Raw genomic sequence first — 16,987 nt, forward strand, 5'->3', positions numbered from 1 at the left:
TACCTGTTATCGTCCTCGCAAGAGCCGCGTCTGTCAAGCGCGCCGCTGAACATTAGAGCCTAGGCTCCTGAATCAAAGGTAAGACTCAAAATACCAGCTCTGCTGCAAGATAATCGAGCACGCTAACCAAGCAAAAAGACGGGAAAAAACGAGCACTTCCTGTTGTGCTTGACGGGGCAAACGCAGGGACTCTCAGCGGGTGTTTTGAACTTTCCCTTTCTCCACAGCACCACTTGGCTTGGGCCATGACGCAGCGCCCGGCCGCTGCTGTAATCTCCGATCGACCTTATCAGAACCAAAGCGGAGTCTGGAGACGACTGCCTCTAGTTTAATCGATCAAACAGCTAGACAATAATACACAATTTTTGCACTGCATTCTTTGTCATTCCAGACCATAGTTTCAGTGGTTAACTACACACGTGCTTCGATTACTAATTAAGTATGCTCAAGAGGATTTGCTCAAAAGGGTCGAGATAAGCTAGTAAGATGCTAGAGTGGGTATCGTGTAAACACAAATCTGCCATGACTCGTGATGTGTCACGACTATTTTTGTGCCTCTCGAAGAAGACGCAAAACATCAGACGCAAGGTAGAGACTGCCAGCAATGACCAATGGGCCGCCGTTAGCTTCGTGACAGGCCCACTCGATTGCAGCAGAGACATCGCAGCCAAAAGTCTGCACTAGACCGGTCTCTGAGATAGACTGCGCACATGAAGCCACTTCCTCAGTATCAGCCGGTTTCACCCAGGGCATCCCGTCAACAGGACCGAATGCGGTCACTGCGACTTTGTCACCAGTCCGAATGATGTTTTGGAATAGAGAGGATAGATCTTTTCCCTTTGAAGCTGCGATTACCCACGTAACATTGTCATGCTCTGTACGTAGCTTGCGATCCACATATTGCCCAAGCACTTCCGCCGATTGAGCATTGTGCGCGCCGTCAAGTAAGACGGGCTCTTCCCGGCCCACCAAAGGGCCCAGGGTGATCTTCTGTAAGCGTCCTGGCCACACCACGCTCGACAATTGTGGAAGAAGCATATCGACATTGATTTCCGGACGGAATCGATCCAGTGCCAGCTTGAGTGCAGACACTGCGCAGGACATATTGGCTTGTTGATGAGGCTGCAAGTCAAGCGTCGCGAAAAGGCGGCCAAGTAATGGTGACTGGGTTTCTGGGCGGACAAAGTTCGACTCAATCCCCAGCTCCCCGATACGTTTTTCCAGTGTTCCAATTACTTCGATCGAGTTGGTGCCGTCCACCACACATGGAACTCCAACCTTCAATATGCCCGCTTTCTCGCGTGTAATCTGCTCGATGGTATCTCCGAGTAGGGACTGGTGGTCAAGTCCGATCTTCGCAATAACAGACACTAAGACATCACTCAAGATGTTCGTTGCATCTAACCGGCCGCCCATACCAACTTCAACTACGCCGATATCGACTTGTTCATGGTTGAAGATCTCGAAGGCCGTTGCAGTCAAGAGCTCAAATTCGCTAGCACCGATGCCGAGGGTTTGGTCTCGAAGTTTGACTCTAGCTTCGATTTGTCGAAAAAGTGATTCCTGGACAACATCTTCGCCGATTGTGATGCAATCCCAGCGGTCGATTAGATGGGGGGAGGTAAAGCGACCACAGCGCACTCCGCCGGCAGACAACAAGTGAGATAGGTAGGCACTGATGGAACCTTTGCCGTTAGTTCCAGCAATGTGAATGGCCTTCCATGACAGCGGAGTCTGCTGGAGGAGGCGGGATATCCGACTCAAGCCGAGCTCTATCATCCCTCAATATACACACTGATAGGTAGCTGGGAGGTTTCAAGGCTCATGGCCAGCAAGCAAGGACAAAGAAGGTTGACATGGGGGAGGTGTACGGAGTAGTTATCAATTGAACCCGTCCGGTGCTCTCAACGGGAAAGTCAGCAGCTGTCGGCAAGATAATCGGAAACCGGGAAAGTGCCCGATAAGAATTAATTGCCTTAGGCTACCACTATGCAGCCCCACCACAACAACCTGCAAAATTGGTACGATATGTTGCAGTAGCAGCGCAGTATCACTTTGATCCTTACTTCAGTGAAGTAGTCATTAATAGTCAGACACATACTCATAGTGCAGGATTTGAGTTTGCAGTCTAGTGTTTCTTGTCGTATCCAACATCTCTAGGCCGCGGTAAACCTCAGGTCTCCCTCCATCCATAGTAGCACAATAGCCGCTGTACTGGAATATACGCGTGTGGCGATGGCGCCACACACTTGTCCAGCCGCCCTTCCAACAACAAACCATCCAAAAAAAAAAAAGCAGTTGAACAACCCGAGGCGCTACGGCGGGCCTCAGGCGCCAATATCGTTGCCTCCGCTTTTTTCCTTTACGAGGAAAACCAAATCTCGCCGTTTCTCCATCGACATTCGTCTTGGTCGTTGCTCCCCGCAATCTCCGTGCTACTGTGCTTATTAGCCTTCTGTGTCAATCTCCTTTGCTTCTGAATGTGATAGCTTTTCTTCAATCCTCAATCGTTCCAAACGTGATTTCCTCTCCTATCCTTCTTCACATTTACTGTAAACATGGGTATTCCGTGAGTATCCATCTCCCCAGTTGGCCGTCAAGACTTTACGCGCCCTGCTCCATTAGGCTAAAGCACCCGGGACAATTGTCGTGACTGACTGGTAATGATATAGGATGTTCCGGGAGCCGTCCCCGACAGAAGACACGAGGAACCACGCTGCCAAAGATAGCTGCGCTGCCGCACGCTCTGCGATTCGTCGTCAGGCCAGCGTTCGCCGCCCATCGCGCTATGGCTCTGTCCTGCGCAATGCAACTTTACGAACGATTTCCCCACGAACCCTGACAGAGGAGATTGAGCGCGAGCGGGAACGCGAGCGCGACTCGAATAGCCTACAGCGCCATGGTCGCTCGCCTATCATCCCTCGGGCGCTGGCGTTGGCAGATGAGGTCGAACGCGCGCGCGAGCGCGAGGCGAACGGCATACAGCGTCATGTTCGCTCGCCTCTTTCGAATGCTGCTGCCGCCGAAGATCCGTTCAATCTCACCAATGGATTTCTGGACCCTCTACGAGCTCGGAACGCACGTCGCAACGAACAACGGCGACTCGATAATGCCCTTCAGCAAGGTCGCCCAGGCCAACAACAACGCCTGAGGATACCGCGCAATCCGATCATGTCCGACTTTCAGCGCCCCGCTTCTCCCGGTCTAGATGCAAACAATAGGCAGGATCAAGATCACCCTCATTTTACGCCTCGCTTTGCCCCTGCAGTCGCATATCACGGGAGCGCTTCCCCACATGCGCGACGAGATGCTCTCCACCTGTCACCCTTCCCCCTGCCTGATGGTTTGGGCCCAGATCTGTCTGCGACACTTGCTTTCCCGTCCTTACGGCGTGTTGGCCAGCGGTCCATCAATGATACGAGTCGTTCAAATCAGGAATTACTTATAGATGGTCTGGGCGATCGCCAAAGGAGCCTCAGCCCTGATGATGACCACGCCAATGATGCATGGGAAACACTTTTGACAACGATCACGCCTGACACAAATCTCCCCAGTGCTGATTCATCATTTAATTCAGCGTCCGCGCCCGGAACGAACGTTCCTGTGAACGGGGCAATGAGAAGCGCCGCCGCCGGAATGCGGCCCACTCCAAGCTCAACGTACTCGGGACCTGGAACAATGGAGATAGTCCTTGATCCATATCCCGAATACTTGCATCCATGTGACTTCCCACCGAGTGCTACCGATTCCGAAAGCGACTCAGAATCTGAGACCTCGAATTCCCTGTTTCGGCGTTACCGTGCTGTTCGTCAACTGGAGTCTTTGAGGCGAGCTGTGGACTTTCAAGGGGCCATGATACGCTCCCAGGGAACTGCAAGACGGGCACCCGAAGTTCAGTCAACTATGAGTAGCCAACCTCCGATACCCACTGTGTCATTTGCCTTTTCCGATTCTTCTACCGACCAAGACTTGCATCAGGTTCGGGCCGTGCTGGACCGTCTCACAAACCGGCAGGACCTTCCTGACGACTTTTGGGCGTCCGTTGGATTGTCTCGCGCTCTCGGTCAGCGTGAGAACGACGAGCCAAATGACGAGCCAAACGACGTCAACACAATCGACGGACCGCTTCGTCGTAGCTAAACAGCAGCCCCCTTCATTCGTATTTTTCCCCTTCTGTTATAATTTTGGTTGTGGAATTGTGATAGACAATACTCCTTATGCTTCACTCAAGATACCGGGCAACGCGCAGACTTCTATGGTTGGGTTTCTCTTTAGCGGGGATGATGTATTGCTGGGCGTTAGCGGTGTGTTCTGATATTTTTTTCCATCAAGGGCGGCGGGCACCACCTGATACGGAAATAATCTTCTCCATACATACTTGTTTTGTTTTCTCTGTACTAATAACTCAGATACCTTCTATTGATGTACCCCCACTCGCTAAAAGTCGATGTATGTCCCAAAAAGAATTTCAGAGCCATAATCATCAACAATTCGCCTGTTTATAGAATCAGTACGCCGGCCTGAAGTTTCAGGCAAGAATCCTAGAGATCAATTCTCCCCTCTCTTTGAGAAGCTTGTGATGAATGAAATGAACCTGCGACAGAACCTATTCTCAGGTACAGTATGATAGCTAGTTTCCTTTACGGTACAGAGATGCGGTTGCTGTTCCCCTGTGACGTGACGTATCATTACTCCGGAGTAAAAGCGATAGCGAGCCCCCACTCTGACGACAAGCCCCGCAGACTTATTTATCTCAATGAATCGCCGAGCTTCCACTGCCCATGCAGACCTTCATCGTCCAGCTCGCTCGCGCATTATATTGTACAGCTACCAAGATCCCAATATAGTCATTCCAAGTCCCTTAGATCGCACTTGGGACTCTACAGTACACAACTTGAGACAATCTCAATCTGCGACCACACAATTCTCGGCGCAAACACACAGTTCCAACCTTTGCATGGACGGGACCACGGTTATCGGTGCATTGTCCCAATAATCCCATCTGGTCAGATTCTCGCGTGTTTGTGTTAGTGTCCACAGTTTCTATTCCATCATGGAACAACAAGTCGATCGATTAGTCGACAAGATCTGGAGTGAGTGTTAACCCCGCGAGTCGGACAAACAAGCGGTGTCTTTTGTGTCCGACGGGCCCCAAAAGTCCTCCTCGGTAGCTAATGCCTCGAGCCACAGACAAATTCCAGTCCACACCGGACGATGCCCGCCTACTGATTGCCGTCAGTGGGATCCCTGGGTCCGGAAAGACAGAGCTGGCGACGATGATGGCCAACCGCATCAACCAACGATACTCCGCGCAACATCCAGACTCACCGCTTATCGCAACCACCGTCCCGATGGACGGCTACCACCTCACACGCGCGCAGCTCGCCGCAATGCCTGATCCCGCGTACGCGGCTGCCCGCCGCGGCGCCGCGTTCACCTTCGACGGGGAAAAGTTCCTCAAGCTCGTGCGGGCGCTGCGGGAAGAGGTAACACCGCGGACACGAAGTCTGTACGCTCCGAGTTTTGACCACGCGGTCAAGGATCCCGTGGATGACGACATCACCATCCCGGCCACCTGCCGGGTGATCTTCTTCGAGGGCAACTACCTCAGTCTCAATAAGGAGCCGTGGAGCACGGCGGCGGAACTGATGGATGAGCTTTGGTTTGTTGAGGTCGACTTCGAGGTCGCTCGGAGAAGGTTAATTCGGAGGCACGTCAAGGCGGGCATCGCGAACGACGAAGCCGATGCAGATAAACGAGTAACGGAGAACGACTTGGTTAATGGGAAAGAGATCATGGATTGCAGGATGGAGCTGCAGGAAATCATTAATAGTGAATTTGACCCTGCGTGGGAGAGGTAGCGCAAGGGGTTTTGAGGGGCATAGAACCATGATCACCAGACTGATTAGAGACTTATGGACTGTCCTAATCTCATATGGTGATTCGCATCACGAGATGAAAGCTTCATATACATACTGCGCTTTTTTTCAGATGTTTGCGCAATCGCGGGGTGTTGATCTCCCGCTGTCTTTTCCGATAGACTAGCTACGGATGCATCCACGGATTGTTTTATTTTCGAGTGCTCCTGGGACGCATAAAAGATTAGAATGTAATCCAGAACTTGCTCCGTGCTTATTTCTATCTCTAACAGAGTTTAAGATCTTTAGCGACAGCACTTACGAGGTAGGAAAGTATACCGTGCCCACCAGAAGAAGTTTGTCCAAGGGCTGTGCTTGATTCTAACCGACAAGACCGCAACGTCACTGTATTTGGCTCATCTACAGGATAACTTCATAGCTCAGACTAGATCAAATCGCGGGTATAAGACAAGCTATAGTTCTATTAGCCCATATAACCCGAAAACAAGTACACAAAGAATCACCTTTGCTCTGGGACTTGCTGTAGGCACATGGGGAGGGGTTTTCTACATGTTAATTATGACTCAGCAGGAGGCAGTTGGAGTTGTTTGTGAGTCAATTATGTGGCGACTACGTTACTTCCACTCGACGTTTCCACAATCAACTTTGCGTCATTTCATTGTCGACGCTGGGCTCTTGAGCATTATCAAGTATCTGTTGAGTAGAGGCTCCGCAAAAAAGCAGACTAACCCAAGAGTGGCCGGGGAATGGCAGCACAAAGAGGGGACAGATGTGGGAATAGGCTCAGAATACAAGGAGCGTGTACTATTACCAATATACTGAGCATCGTGACAATACCATAGACTGTAGCTATTTGCTCTGAGTCGACTCACCCTGTCCGCACCCAGTGACGAGGAAAGCTTGCGCTACCATTACTAAAACAGCAGAGTGCCTAAACTGCCTAAAACTATGTATGTAATCTAGTCTGATCAGATGTCGCTACACAGCGCTAGACAAGTTCAGTGGGACTTCCATCCAGAAAAAGTGCATTGCTCGATATGTCTATACCGAGGTTTCACAGATGTTCGCCCACGGGTTTCAGCTTATTGAAAAGAGAATGTTGATCTTGGCGCCCGAAGAAGTCTGACATGAAGAGAACGAATTCTTGTCTCAGAAGTCATATGTGATTCTAAGAATTATCTTCGTTCCTAGCTAGTCACACTAAACGTTATACACACGATGCCCATACTAGTTAGAGCAATGAAGGGATACCGTGGTTCAACGTAACCACAACTGTTGCGAGCCCTCGATCCGCAGCTTAAGGATATATTCACCTTTGCGGTTGTTCAGGAACGGAGCAACGTTCGCCAGTACCCCGTAGGTTAAGTGGCAATTATGATTCCTGATTGAAGCTGAGCCGGCAATGGGGTTCCTGGTGGTTAGCCTTACTTGTCCTAGTGGTTCCACTGGCCTAAGCCCTTGCGGCAGCTAACCGTTTCAATCCTAGTAATGTATGACCCCGGTCCTGTGGTCGATCGACGGGGTCAATTCTGTAACCAGGAATGGGGGGTCAATATTCCCTGTTGAACCTGGGGAATTCTTGACCTCTGAATTCCTCATTCTCGATGTCTTCGGGTCTCATCACCAGACACCTCAGAATCACTATCAGTCGCTCCTTTAGACCCTAACACCCTCTTTTTTTCTGTTTTGAATTTTGTCCCTGAAAACCACCTCCTATCCATGTCTTCTCCCCTACTAAACCCGGCCTCCGTCTTGAACTATTGATCGACTGCTGAATAGTGTTACTCGAAACAGGCTCGAGATGTTGCTCTTGAAGCCCGCTTTTTGCGCTGTTTGCGCCTTTGTTTGGGCCTTCAGTAGCCTTGTCGCTGCTGTTCCAACCCGTGATTGTCTTCTGTTTGCTGTAGGGTAAGTGTGCCCAGCACGAGTAGTATCCCTGATAGTTGTTGAGGTTGCTGGGAGATCACCGTGGAGTACCTGCTAACAATTCGAATGTAGCTCTCAGTCCATTCCGGACGACCTCCAGACCATATGTGTCACCAATGGCAAGCAAATCAAGGATAAAATCTCAAACCTCTGCGGTGACGATACCAAGGTGGCCATGCAGCAGTTCTCGGACATATGTGCCTCAGCTGGATACAAAGGTGGTATGTTGGCTGAGCAGTTGTCGCGCAGTCATATACTGGATCCACTAACTTGAGAGTAGTGAACGACATATTTACCATTTCTGGTGTCTCATCATCCACGGCTGTTGCCAACCCCACAAGAACGAGTTCTGGCATTGCGACCCCAGCCGGCTCGTCTAGCATTATATTAGAGCCCAGTTCGAGTCCAACTCCCAGCTCCAGTCCTAGCCCATCACCAAGTGCTCACCCCAGCGGGATAATTTCAGCCGGTTCGTCAGATCGTCATGTTCCTGCTGCAGCATTCGCAGCTGTTGTTTTCTTTGGAGTCGCGGCGGCACTGTAGTCTTTCTCAGCTGCTGCTGCCAACCCCAGATTTATTGTTTCTAGGTCTCACCCTTGTTATCATATGTTGAGCCTAAGACCTTGTACCATACTTTACCGTAGACTTGGGATGTACCCGGATTTTGATTTGATTTGTATTTGTTACTCGATGGTGCAAACCAACTTCGGTGTCCTGAATGGGAATTCCAAGGAACCCGATGGATGCCGACGGAGAAATCTTCTAAGCTAGCTTCCCAGAATCTTACCAAGCAGTGCGGCGGTCTAGCTTTGGTGGGGTACTATGTAAATTGATTAGATCGTTTGGTACAGTAGCGGAGTCAACTATTGAAACGCGAAGCTGATTTGTAAGACCCAGTCGGCTCTTCCAGGTCAACGTGGCGTGAGAAACTCAACAACAGCACGTGACCTGAGGGCGTCGCGCGTCTCCGGCAGCCGGAGCAAAAAGAACTTTTACTGTACCAGGCTTGCTAGCGCCAATGCAAGGGCCGCCCATTTAGCTCAAACACGAAAATTCGCGTTGATTTCCACCAGCAACGCGTTTGCCCCGGCGACGTCAAATATCTACCACACTCGCTGCCCCTCCCTCTTTCTCTTTCTTCTCATCCTCCACAAGCTCCTGTCTTCAGGACCATTTTTTTCTTTTTCGCTTTTTGCTTTACGAAAATTATCATCTTCACGCCTCTTGACATACGATTCACTGATCTTTTCTTTCTGTAATTCCACTTACCTTCTTATACCCTTCCTGTCATAATCTTCGGTTCTACGCATTCCCCAGCCATTCCCTGTCATTCAAAATGTTTGTCTACAAGAGAGGTGAGCATCAAGCCCTACACTGTCAATCCACAGCGTCATAGAGCTCTGCTTTGCATTCAAATCCGTTTCGAAACGTTCCTGTTGGAGCTCGTTGCCACCCGTGTTGCAAATCTTGCTAACGTCACGTTGAACCACAGACGGACGCAAAGAACGCGTGCAGTTCGACAAGATCACCGCTCGTGTGTCGAGGCTCTGTTATGGGCTCGATCCTGAGCATGTCGACGCTGCTGCTATCACTCAGAAGGTCATCTCTGGTGTCTACCAGGGTGTCACCACCGTCGAACTCGATAACCTGGTATGTGAAGATTACTCAGTGCTTGACAATCGAGTTCTGACTTTGCTTGCAGGCCGCCGAGACTGCCGCGTACATGACCGTCACACATCCCGATTACGCTATCCTCGCTGCTCGTATAGCAGTTTCCAACCTTCACAAGCAAACCAAGAAGCAATTCTCGCTGGTCATCTCTGACCTCTACCACTATGTCAACCCCAAGAACAACAATCCCGCACCCATGATTTCCACGGAGACGTACGAATTAGTCATGAAACACGCCGATGAGCTCAACTCGGCTATCGTTTATGACCGTGATTTCAACTACAACTTCTTCGGCTTCAAAACTCTTGAACGGTCATACCTTCTGCGAATCAATGGAAAGGTTGCAGAGCGCCCTCAGCACCTGTTGATGCGTGTGTCCGTCGGTATTCACGGCAACGACATCGAGAAGGCCATCGAGACCTACCATCTCATGTCTCAGAAGTTCTTCACGCACGCTTCTCCGACTCTGTTCAATGCTGGCACTCCCCAGCCTCAGCTTGCCTCATGCTTCCTCGTCGATATGAAGGAGGATAGCATTGATGGTATCTATGACACACTTAAGACCTGTGCCATGATCTCCAAGACCGCTGGTGGTATCGGTCTGAACGTCCACCGCATTCGTGCCACAGGCTCCTATATTGGTGGAACCAACGGTACCTCTAATGGTCTGGTTCCCATGCTGCGGGTCTTCAACAACACTGCCAGATACGTTGATCAAGGAGGTAACAAGCGTCCTGGTGCTTTTGCTATCTACCTGGAGCCCTGGCACTCGGATGTCTTCGAGTTCCTGGACCTCCGTAAGAATCATGGTAAGGAGGAAGTCAGAGCTCGTGACCTGTTCTATGCCCTGTGGACCCCCGATCTGTTCATGAAGCGTGTTGAGTCCAACGGTGACTGGACTCTGTTCTGTCCTAACGAGGCTCCTGGTTTGGCCGATGTCTACGGCGACGAGTTCGATGCTCTTTATGAGAAGTGAGTTTTGTTTTGAGCCTATTTGCTAGCCAGTTCTAACAAGATTACAGGTACGAGAAGGAAGGTCGCGGCCGCAAGACCATCAAGGCGCAGAAGCTCTGGTATGCTATCTTGGAAGCTCAGACCGAGACTGGCAACCCCTTCATGCTTTACAAGGATGCTTGCAACAAGAAGAGCAACCAGAAGAACTTGGGAACCATCCGCAGCTCCAACCTTTGCACTGAGATCATTGAATACAGCGCTCCCGATGAGGTTGCTGTCTGTAACCTGGCTTCTCTTGCCCTCCCTACTTTCGTTGATGCCGCTCGTGGCGAATACGACTTCGGCAAGCTTCATGAAGTCGTGCAGGTCTTGGTCCGTAACCTGAACAAGATCATTGACATCAACTACTACCCTGTCCCTGAGGCCAAGAAGAGCAACTTCCGCCACCGTCCCATCGCTCTTGGTGTCAACGGTCTGGCTGATGCTTTCCTCGCCTTGCGTCTGCCTTTTGACTCGGCCGAGGCTAGACAGCTCAACATTCAGATCTTTGAGACCATCTACCACGGTGCTCTGACTGCCTCCTCTGAGTTGGCTAAGCTGCACGGTCCCTATGAGACTTACGAGGGTTCTCCCGTGTCTCAGGGTATCCTCCAGTACGACATGTGGGACCGCACTCCCACCGATCTGTGGGACTGGGACGCTCTCAAGGCCAAGATTGCGCAAACCGGTGTCCGCAACAGTTTGTTGGTTGCCCCCATGCCTACTGCTAGCACCAGTCAGATCCTGGGCTTCAACGAGTGCTTCGAGCCCTACACCTCGAACATCTACTCTCGTCGTGTCCTGGCGGGTGAGTTCCAGGTGGTCAACCCTTGGTTGCTCAAGGACCTGGTTGACCTCGGTCTGTGGTCCGACAACATGAAGAACCGCATCATCGCCGACGGCGGCTCCGTCCAGAACATCCCCAACATTCCTGCCGATATCAAGGCTCTCTACAAGACTGTTTGGGAGATCTCGCAGCGCAACATCCTGCAAATGGCTGCTGACCGCGGTGCCTTCATTGACCAATCCCAATCCCTCAACATCCACTTGAAGGAGCCCACCATGGGCAAGATCACCAGCATGCACTTCGCTGGCTGGAAGATGGGTCTTAAGACCGGTATGTACTACCTGCGGACTATGGCGGCTTCGGCCCCCATCCAGTTCACGGTGGATCAGGAGCAGCTCAAGGTTGAGGACACCAACGTTGCTCGTGCCAACCCCTCTTACAAGAAGCGTGCTACTGGTGTTGCCTCCTCCGCTTACTCTGCCGTGCCTCGCGGTCAGAGCCAAACCAATGGACACAGCGAGGATGTCAACAACGGTGCTGACAGCCCTCGTGCTCTCGCTGCCGATGCCACTTCCCGTAGCAACGAGGACGAAGCCGAGGGACCTCAGGAAGAGGATTCCGAGAAGACGAGCGAGGAGCGCGAGAATGATATCTACTCCCAAGCAGTGCTTCAGTGCAGCATCGAGAACAAGGAAGCCTGCATCATGTGCCAGGGTTAAGGCAACAAACGATGAAGGTTATAATGCGGTCGGCGTCATGCTTTGGGACATTTGTGTGTAATTATACTACGGGTTTGATGGATATGGATTTTGTTTTTCTCTTGTGGGCTTTCCAATGTATTTACGGGCTTTAGTGATTTTCTTTTCTTGTTTGACATTTTGACATTGATGGCTTATGGCGATGATCTTGATATACATAGATAACAATTTACTTTTCTTTCAGCTTTTTACTTTCTACCTACGGTGTTTTGAACAATCACATCGGCTTATTACTTAACCATGAATTGGTTTCTGAGTGATGTAACAAAGAGACCGACATGAACCCGTAAATTGACTTTAATTCATCACCCCTACTCATCCGCCTTAGGCTCCATCTCGGACATTCTATCCTTCGCGGAGTCCTGGGTCTTGCCCATCATGTCACCCGCGCGGTTCAGCATATCATTGGCCTTACCCCTGGCCTGGTCCATATAGCTCTGGTTGCTGCTGCTGCTGTTGTTGTTCATCAGAGACGACCCTTGACCTAGCCTGCATTAGCTTGACAACCGCTTTTCTGGCAGCATTGGGGATGGGTGGCGAATGCCGACTCAGAATTCGACTGGACTGGACTGGACTGGACTGGACTGGAAGCATCCAGGCGTCTAACGTACCACTGTTGCCATGCATGTTCCGGTTCCAGGCCTCGGTCGCCTGGTTCTTGGCGTATTCCAGGTTCTCTGTGATTCTGTCCATTTTGCACTCTTGGAGGATTGGGGGTGAGTGAATGGTTTGGGGGGTGTGTGAGATGGGGAATGTGGGGGCATACCTGGAGCTTGGGGTGGGTTTGTGATCGAGTACTTTCAGGCGTCTTGTGGGATTCTTCTGACTGGGGTAAGTAGACTGGCATCGATTGAAACGGCAGAACCGAGACCATCAGCTCGATATATATGGCCGGCGACAAGCAGTGGGCCGGAACAATCTGGCCGATGATGTATGTCTGTCCTCGACAGCAGCAGAGGAGGGAGATCTGAAGGTGAATGAATCATAGACCGATTGTGGAGCATAAGCTAGGCATCTAGATCGCTACAGTAGCTACCTCTGACGTCCCGTGGATGAGATTGGGTTGAGGAAAGGAAAGGAAGGCTTCGGATCCGGCGCGTGGCGGGTGATGCTTATTCTGTGGATGTGGTTGAGGCTTGATTGTGGTTAGAGTCCACCATGGTGGATAATGTACAGTGCTTATAGTACTGTCTTCGGAAGGTCGGATATCTCTGGCTGAGACAGAGTCGTGGTTGGTCCGGGGGATTCGGGTGTCATTCGGGGCGGAGATGACATGTTCGACTTTTTTGTGGGGTCAGAATGGTGGATTTGAAGATACGTTGTTGGAGACGAAGTAATTTGGTAAGTGGATAAGGTCAGGAAGATATGTACATCCGATATAGGTCTCGTAAGATACAGTAGCTGCAAGTGTCGTGATGAATGCGGGTTGAACAGTACACAGATACTATATAGTGCAGTGCGTACACCGACTCCTATCATAGATCATAAGGTAGATACCGCTCAACCCAAGTCTCCGCTTAAATACTCCATACGTCTTATAGGGCCCCCCCCTTAGTCATGTTTTTGAAACAGATAAGCCAGCGGAATATACAGCAAACCGCAGACCAGAACAGATTTGACCAGGTGATTGACCAGCAGGACGTAGAAGGTCGAGGCGGACACCGGATAGTTGACCTGCGTACTCGTGCCCGTCGCTCTGTTCTGCCGAACCACCAGGCGGCTGATCGATTTCCATCGGTCTTCGCCCACGGGGCCGTTGATCTGAAGGGCTTGCTGCTGCGTGAGGTTGTTCTCGATGATCCGCTCCGTGCTGCTGCTGCTGCTGCTGGGGCCCGGTGGCCCCATCACCGCTGCCACCTCTTCCCGGCTCAGGGGAATCTCGCGTTTAGCATCCGCCTCCTCATCATCAGGAACCAAATTCCCAATCCTCAACCCCCGGCCATCCCCCAGCACCTCCCGAATATGCCGGTCCACCCGGATGATGCTCTTGGCGCTGCGGAGCTCCTCCGCGTACCCCGCGAGGAAGCTGGTGTGCTCCTTTTGGCGCTTGTAGGCGTCGTGCAGCTGGCCGATGAGGCTGATCGAGGCCTCGATCAGTGAGAGGACGGACACGGCGACTTCTAGTCCGGACTTCGATTGGGGGTTACCAGGACGGTTCGAGCGTGGTCGGGTGTATTCTTTCGGGATGCACACACCATGGTCGATAACTCACGGCTTGTTAGAGGCTTACCGGATGCTGTTAGGGCTGGAAGAGTGACTGCTGCTGAGAAATATATAAGAGACAAGCTGACTCCTGCCACCACTGTCCAGAACACCTGCTCATGCTCGGTGACCGCACACGAAAGCATCCGCATCTTATACTAAAGTTGATGTACTATACATCGATGGAAATTGACATCCCAAGGCTACGGTGCCGTTCGTCAATTATTCTTAGACGGAGCGCCAAAGCACACCGGGCTTGTTGATCACGTAGAAAAAGCCGCGTGCACTACTTTCCGGAATCCGGCGAATGAAGGACATTGTTGCGGGTCTGTGACTATAACAGGTACCTGGTATGCACTAAGAGACACTACTAGAGGTAAGGTCGGATGGCCCGGCGCTTCGGATCGCGCCCAGAGACGAGACAAAACGGCGGCGCCTAACGCTGGTATCCTGCCGTCTCGCCGCCCACTTCACCCACACCTCAGAACCTGCCCCGAAATGCTTAACTCAAAACTATCTTCGGCTGGTACTGCCAACGGGAATATGGGGAGTGCATTTGTTACGTCTGAAGGGGGACAACGTTAGGCCTGGAAGACGGGGGTTACATCACTTACTCCGCACCCAGCTTCGAGATGAGTGATTCTGTATGCAATCTGGAGCTCGCTGTAGTTCAACATGGGCGTCTCAGTACTCAAGATATAGCTATATGGGCTCACCAGAGGTTATCTAGCCAGCCTCTTTGAGCCGAGCGGTCAAGTAAGCTGGAACACACTTTCAAGCGCGCCCCGAAGTCATGAGACCCGCTCTGGGCCACAGACCGGAACATGTGATCTTCGAACAGATTCTGTCAGCGCGCTATTCCTGCTGTTGAGACTATACAGAGCAAGCCGATGTGCGTAAGGGAAGGCATTCTCCCGCGAGTTCCGAGCGTGTACCAGGAACGACAGAGGCGACCTCGGGCATGCGCGCTGGATTGTTGGACATCTTACACTTCCAAGGAGTCCTGCTTAGCTGGGATACCAATCCACATGGAAGAGAAACACTTCCTGTAGTCAACAGACGCCGATAGAAGTCCGCTAGTGATGTTGATCAAGTACCTCCGCATCAACTGTGCCACTTCCTGCGTTGGGCAGAATCCCTCCGTCGGAGCCCTCACCTCGTCCCAACGTTGGTATCAGCTCAATCCCACCACACAACCAAGCTCTTCACGGGGGCCAACTATCGCAACTGAACCACTGCATCGCGCTGACCTTGCCTGTCATGGAATGGGCCGGGCCGTTGTCCAGGAGGTGAATCGTTTCCCCCGGAGGGAAGCGGGAATTGAACCGATGCTTGTGTAGCCTTGCCCCCTGGGACAGTGAACAATGCTGATGGCATCCAATGGGAATGTTTGCGGCATCCCGTCTCTCTGTTGTGTGGATATCCCTGTTTATCAGAATGTAGTCAAAGGGGAACTGAACTCGATTCGGTCAGCAGCTCCGGTTTCATCAGCGCCCAGGCCAACTTTCTTGAAGTCCCCGGTGCTGAGACGGCTGTTGGTCGTACGTGCGCAGGTACGGATTGTTGGCTGGCATCCCGGGTTCAGGTCCGTTGTGTAAATATAGACGGCCGATTAGAGCGCAGCAGGCAGCCTAAGGATTCAGCGGGATTTCCCGCTTGGTGGTTGGTCGACCAGCCAACAGCTATAGGTTCAGGCCGGGTGTTGGCACTAGGCTGTGCAGAAGCTTCCTCGAAGCTGTCTAGTTGGGTAAGAAGGATCTCGAGATCGAACGATGACAAGTCGGTTAGCTCTTTCCGGAAGATGAGATGGTCAGGTACCATCTAACCCAATCTCTGGAGGTAGAGGAAAGGGGGGGAAGGGGGGGGGATCTCGGTTGTAGCATCTCGTGGGGGCTAGTCGTTTGAGCTCCCGTTTGAGCGGTGTTGGATGAATGATGACGATGATGCGTCGCTGCGAATGTACTGGTGGAAAACTGTACATACACACATAGCACAGAAGCGAGGTACTGTACAGTACCCCATACTTTTGCTGCAAACAGGGCTACGCTGTCGTACAGTACTGGGACAAAGAGACCTGACCTGACCTGACCGGATGATCCAATCCCAAGGGAATCGCCCCGCCCTAAGCGAGGAGACAGCCCGACGGGCAGATAGACAGGCAGCCGGGGAATGCTGCTGCAGTTTCACCCTCTCTCGGGTCGGAGGAATTGTGCGGTGTGAATGACTACAGGGTGGGAATCGATGGAATATGCTCCGATGAGGAGGGGGAGGGAGTGAGGGGGCGCCGAGAATGCTCTGCAGATGCGATACATGTCATGGGCGGAGGCGGGCTTGATGTCACTGAGCAGGTTTCTGGATCGTTGCTTCTCAATTGATCGGTAGAATAGATCTGTGTACGGTAGACTGTAGAGTCGCTGTAGCACTCCTACCTATTGAGTATGGACAGGACGAAGGGTGCAATGGATGATTGATAATCGCATCACGTCTTTATTGACCGGTCGGGATCACAGATCCATCAGGGATCAGGGTCTGGACCGAGCGCTGGGTGTTTGTGTCTGTTGACTCCATCAGCCCATGTGGCGTCTCAGAACTCCAATGCCAAGTTTCGTATTCCCACACAAACATGAAAGAATTGAGAGAATCCGCAGTGGATGATTACATCGACACTTTCTTGTCCACCGGTCTAGATCAGCGTGAAGGCGACTGCATCCCCTCCAATCGGCCCTGCTGGAAGGTCCGACACGCAGTCAAAATTTTCGCAGTGGGGCAGA

At 51.6% G+C, this 16,987-nt stretch overlaps 6 protein-coding genes across 6 annotated transcripts; 3 read left to right on the forward strand and 3 right to left on the reverse strand.

The window, feature by feature from the left end:
- Positions 1-367: 367 nt before the first annotated feature.
- BO82DRAFT_352860 (dihydrofolate synthase) lies at positions 368-2,120 on the reverse strand. Its single transcript, XM_025634807.1, has one exon. It carries the CDS (start codon positions 1,777-1,779, stop codon positions 544-546), a length of 1,236 nt encoding a protein of 411 aa, XP_025493649.1. The 5' UTR covers positions 1,780-2,120; the 3' UTR covers positions 368-543.
- A 294-nt stretch (positions 2,121-2,414) lies between these two features.
- BO82DRAFT_382270 (uncharacterized protein) lies at positions 2,415-4,470 on the forward strand. Its single transcript, XM_025637917.1, has 2 exons — positions 2,415-2,569; positions 2,673-4,470. The coding sequence occupies exons 1-2, from the start codon at positions 2,559-2,561 to the stop codon at positions 4,138-4,140; spliced, it is 1,479 nt and encodes a 492-aa protein (XP_025493650.1). The 5' UTR covers positions 2,415-2,558; the 3' UTR covers positions 4,141-4,470.
- Positions 4,471-4,764: 294 nt separating this feature from the next.
- BO82DRAFT_352861 (kinase-related protein) lies at positions 4,765-6,094 on the forward strand. The gene is made up of 2 exons (XM_025634808.1): positions 4,765-5,093; positions 5,191-6,094. Exons 1-2 carry the CDS (start codon positions 5,054-5,056, stop codon positions 5,859-5,861), a joined length of 711 nt encoding a protein of 236 aa, XP_025493651.1. The 5' UTR covers positions 4,765-5,053; the 3' UTR covers positions 5,862-6,094.
- Positions 6,095-7,680: 1,586 nt separating this feature from the next.
- BO82DRAFT_400531 (ribonucleotide-diphosphate reductase subunit RNR1) lies at positions 7,681-11,975 on the forward strand (the record flags this gene model as incomplete). Its single annotated transcript, XM_025639191.1, has 5 exons — positions 7,681-7,787; positions 7,878-8,026; positions 9,298-9,455; positions 9,508-10,448; positions 10,499-11,975. 5 exons carry the CDS (start codon positions 7,681-7,683, stop codon positions 11,973-11,975), a joined length of 2,832 nt encoding a protein of 943 aa, XP_025493652.1.
- A 350-nt stretch (positions 11,976-12,325) lies between these two features.
- BO82DRAFT_400532 (uncharacterized protein) lies at positions 12,326-12,707 on the reverse strand (the record flags this gene model as incomplete). The annotated part of the gene is made up of 2 exons (XM_025639192.1): positions 12,326-12,498; positions 12,626-12,707. The coding sequence occupies 2 exons, from the start codon at positions 12,705-12,707 to the stop codon at positions 12,326-12,328; spliced, it is 255 nt and encodes an 84-aa protein (XP_025493653.1).
- Positions 12,708-13,565: 858 nt separating this feature from the next.
- On the reverse strand, positions 13,566-14,212 carry BO82DRAFT_363343 (uncharacterized protein; the record flags this gene model as incomplete). Its single annotated transcript, XM_025636895.1, has 2 exons — positions 13,566-14,144; positions 14,210-14,212. 2 exons carry the CDS (start codon positions 14,210-14,212, stop codon positions 13,566-13,568), a joined length of 582 nt encoding a protein of 193 aa, XP_025493654.1.
- Between the last annotated feature and the right edge of the window lie 2,775 nt (positions 14,213-16,987).

Source organism: Aspergillus uvarum, assembly GCF_003184745.1.
Source record: "Aspergillus uvarum CBS 121591 unplaced genomic scaffold BO82scaffold_16, whole genome shotgun sequence".
Taxonomy (NCBI): domain Eukaryota; kingdom Fungi; phylum Ascomycota; class Eurotiomycetes; order Eurotiales; family Aspergillaceae; genus Aspergillus; species Aspergillus uvarum.

Bases quoted from the DNA above. Each gene is read 5' to 3' on its own strand.
- BO82DRAFT_352860 (XM_025634807.1), bottom strand. From the start codon at position 1,779: ATGATAGAGCTCGGCTTGAGTCGGATATCCCGCCTCCTCCAGCAGACT.
- BO82DRAFT_352861 (XM_025634808.1), top strand. From the start codon at position 5,054: ATGGAACAACAAGTCGATCGATTAGTCGACAAGATCTGGA. The intron at 5,094-5,190 runs GTGAGTGTTAAC...CTCGAGCCACAG, and splicing joins ATTAGTCGACAAGATCTGGA to ACAAATTCCAGTCCACACCG.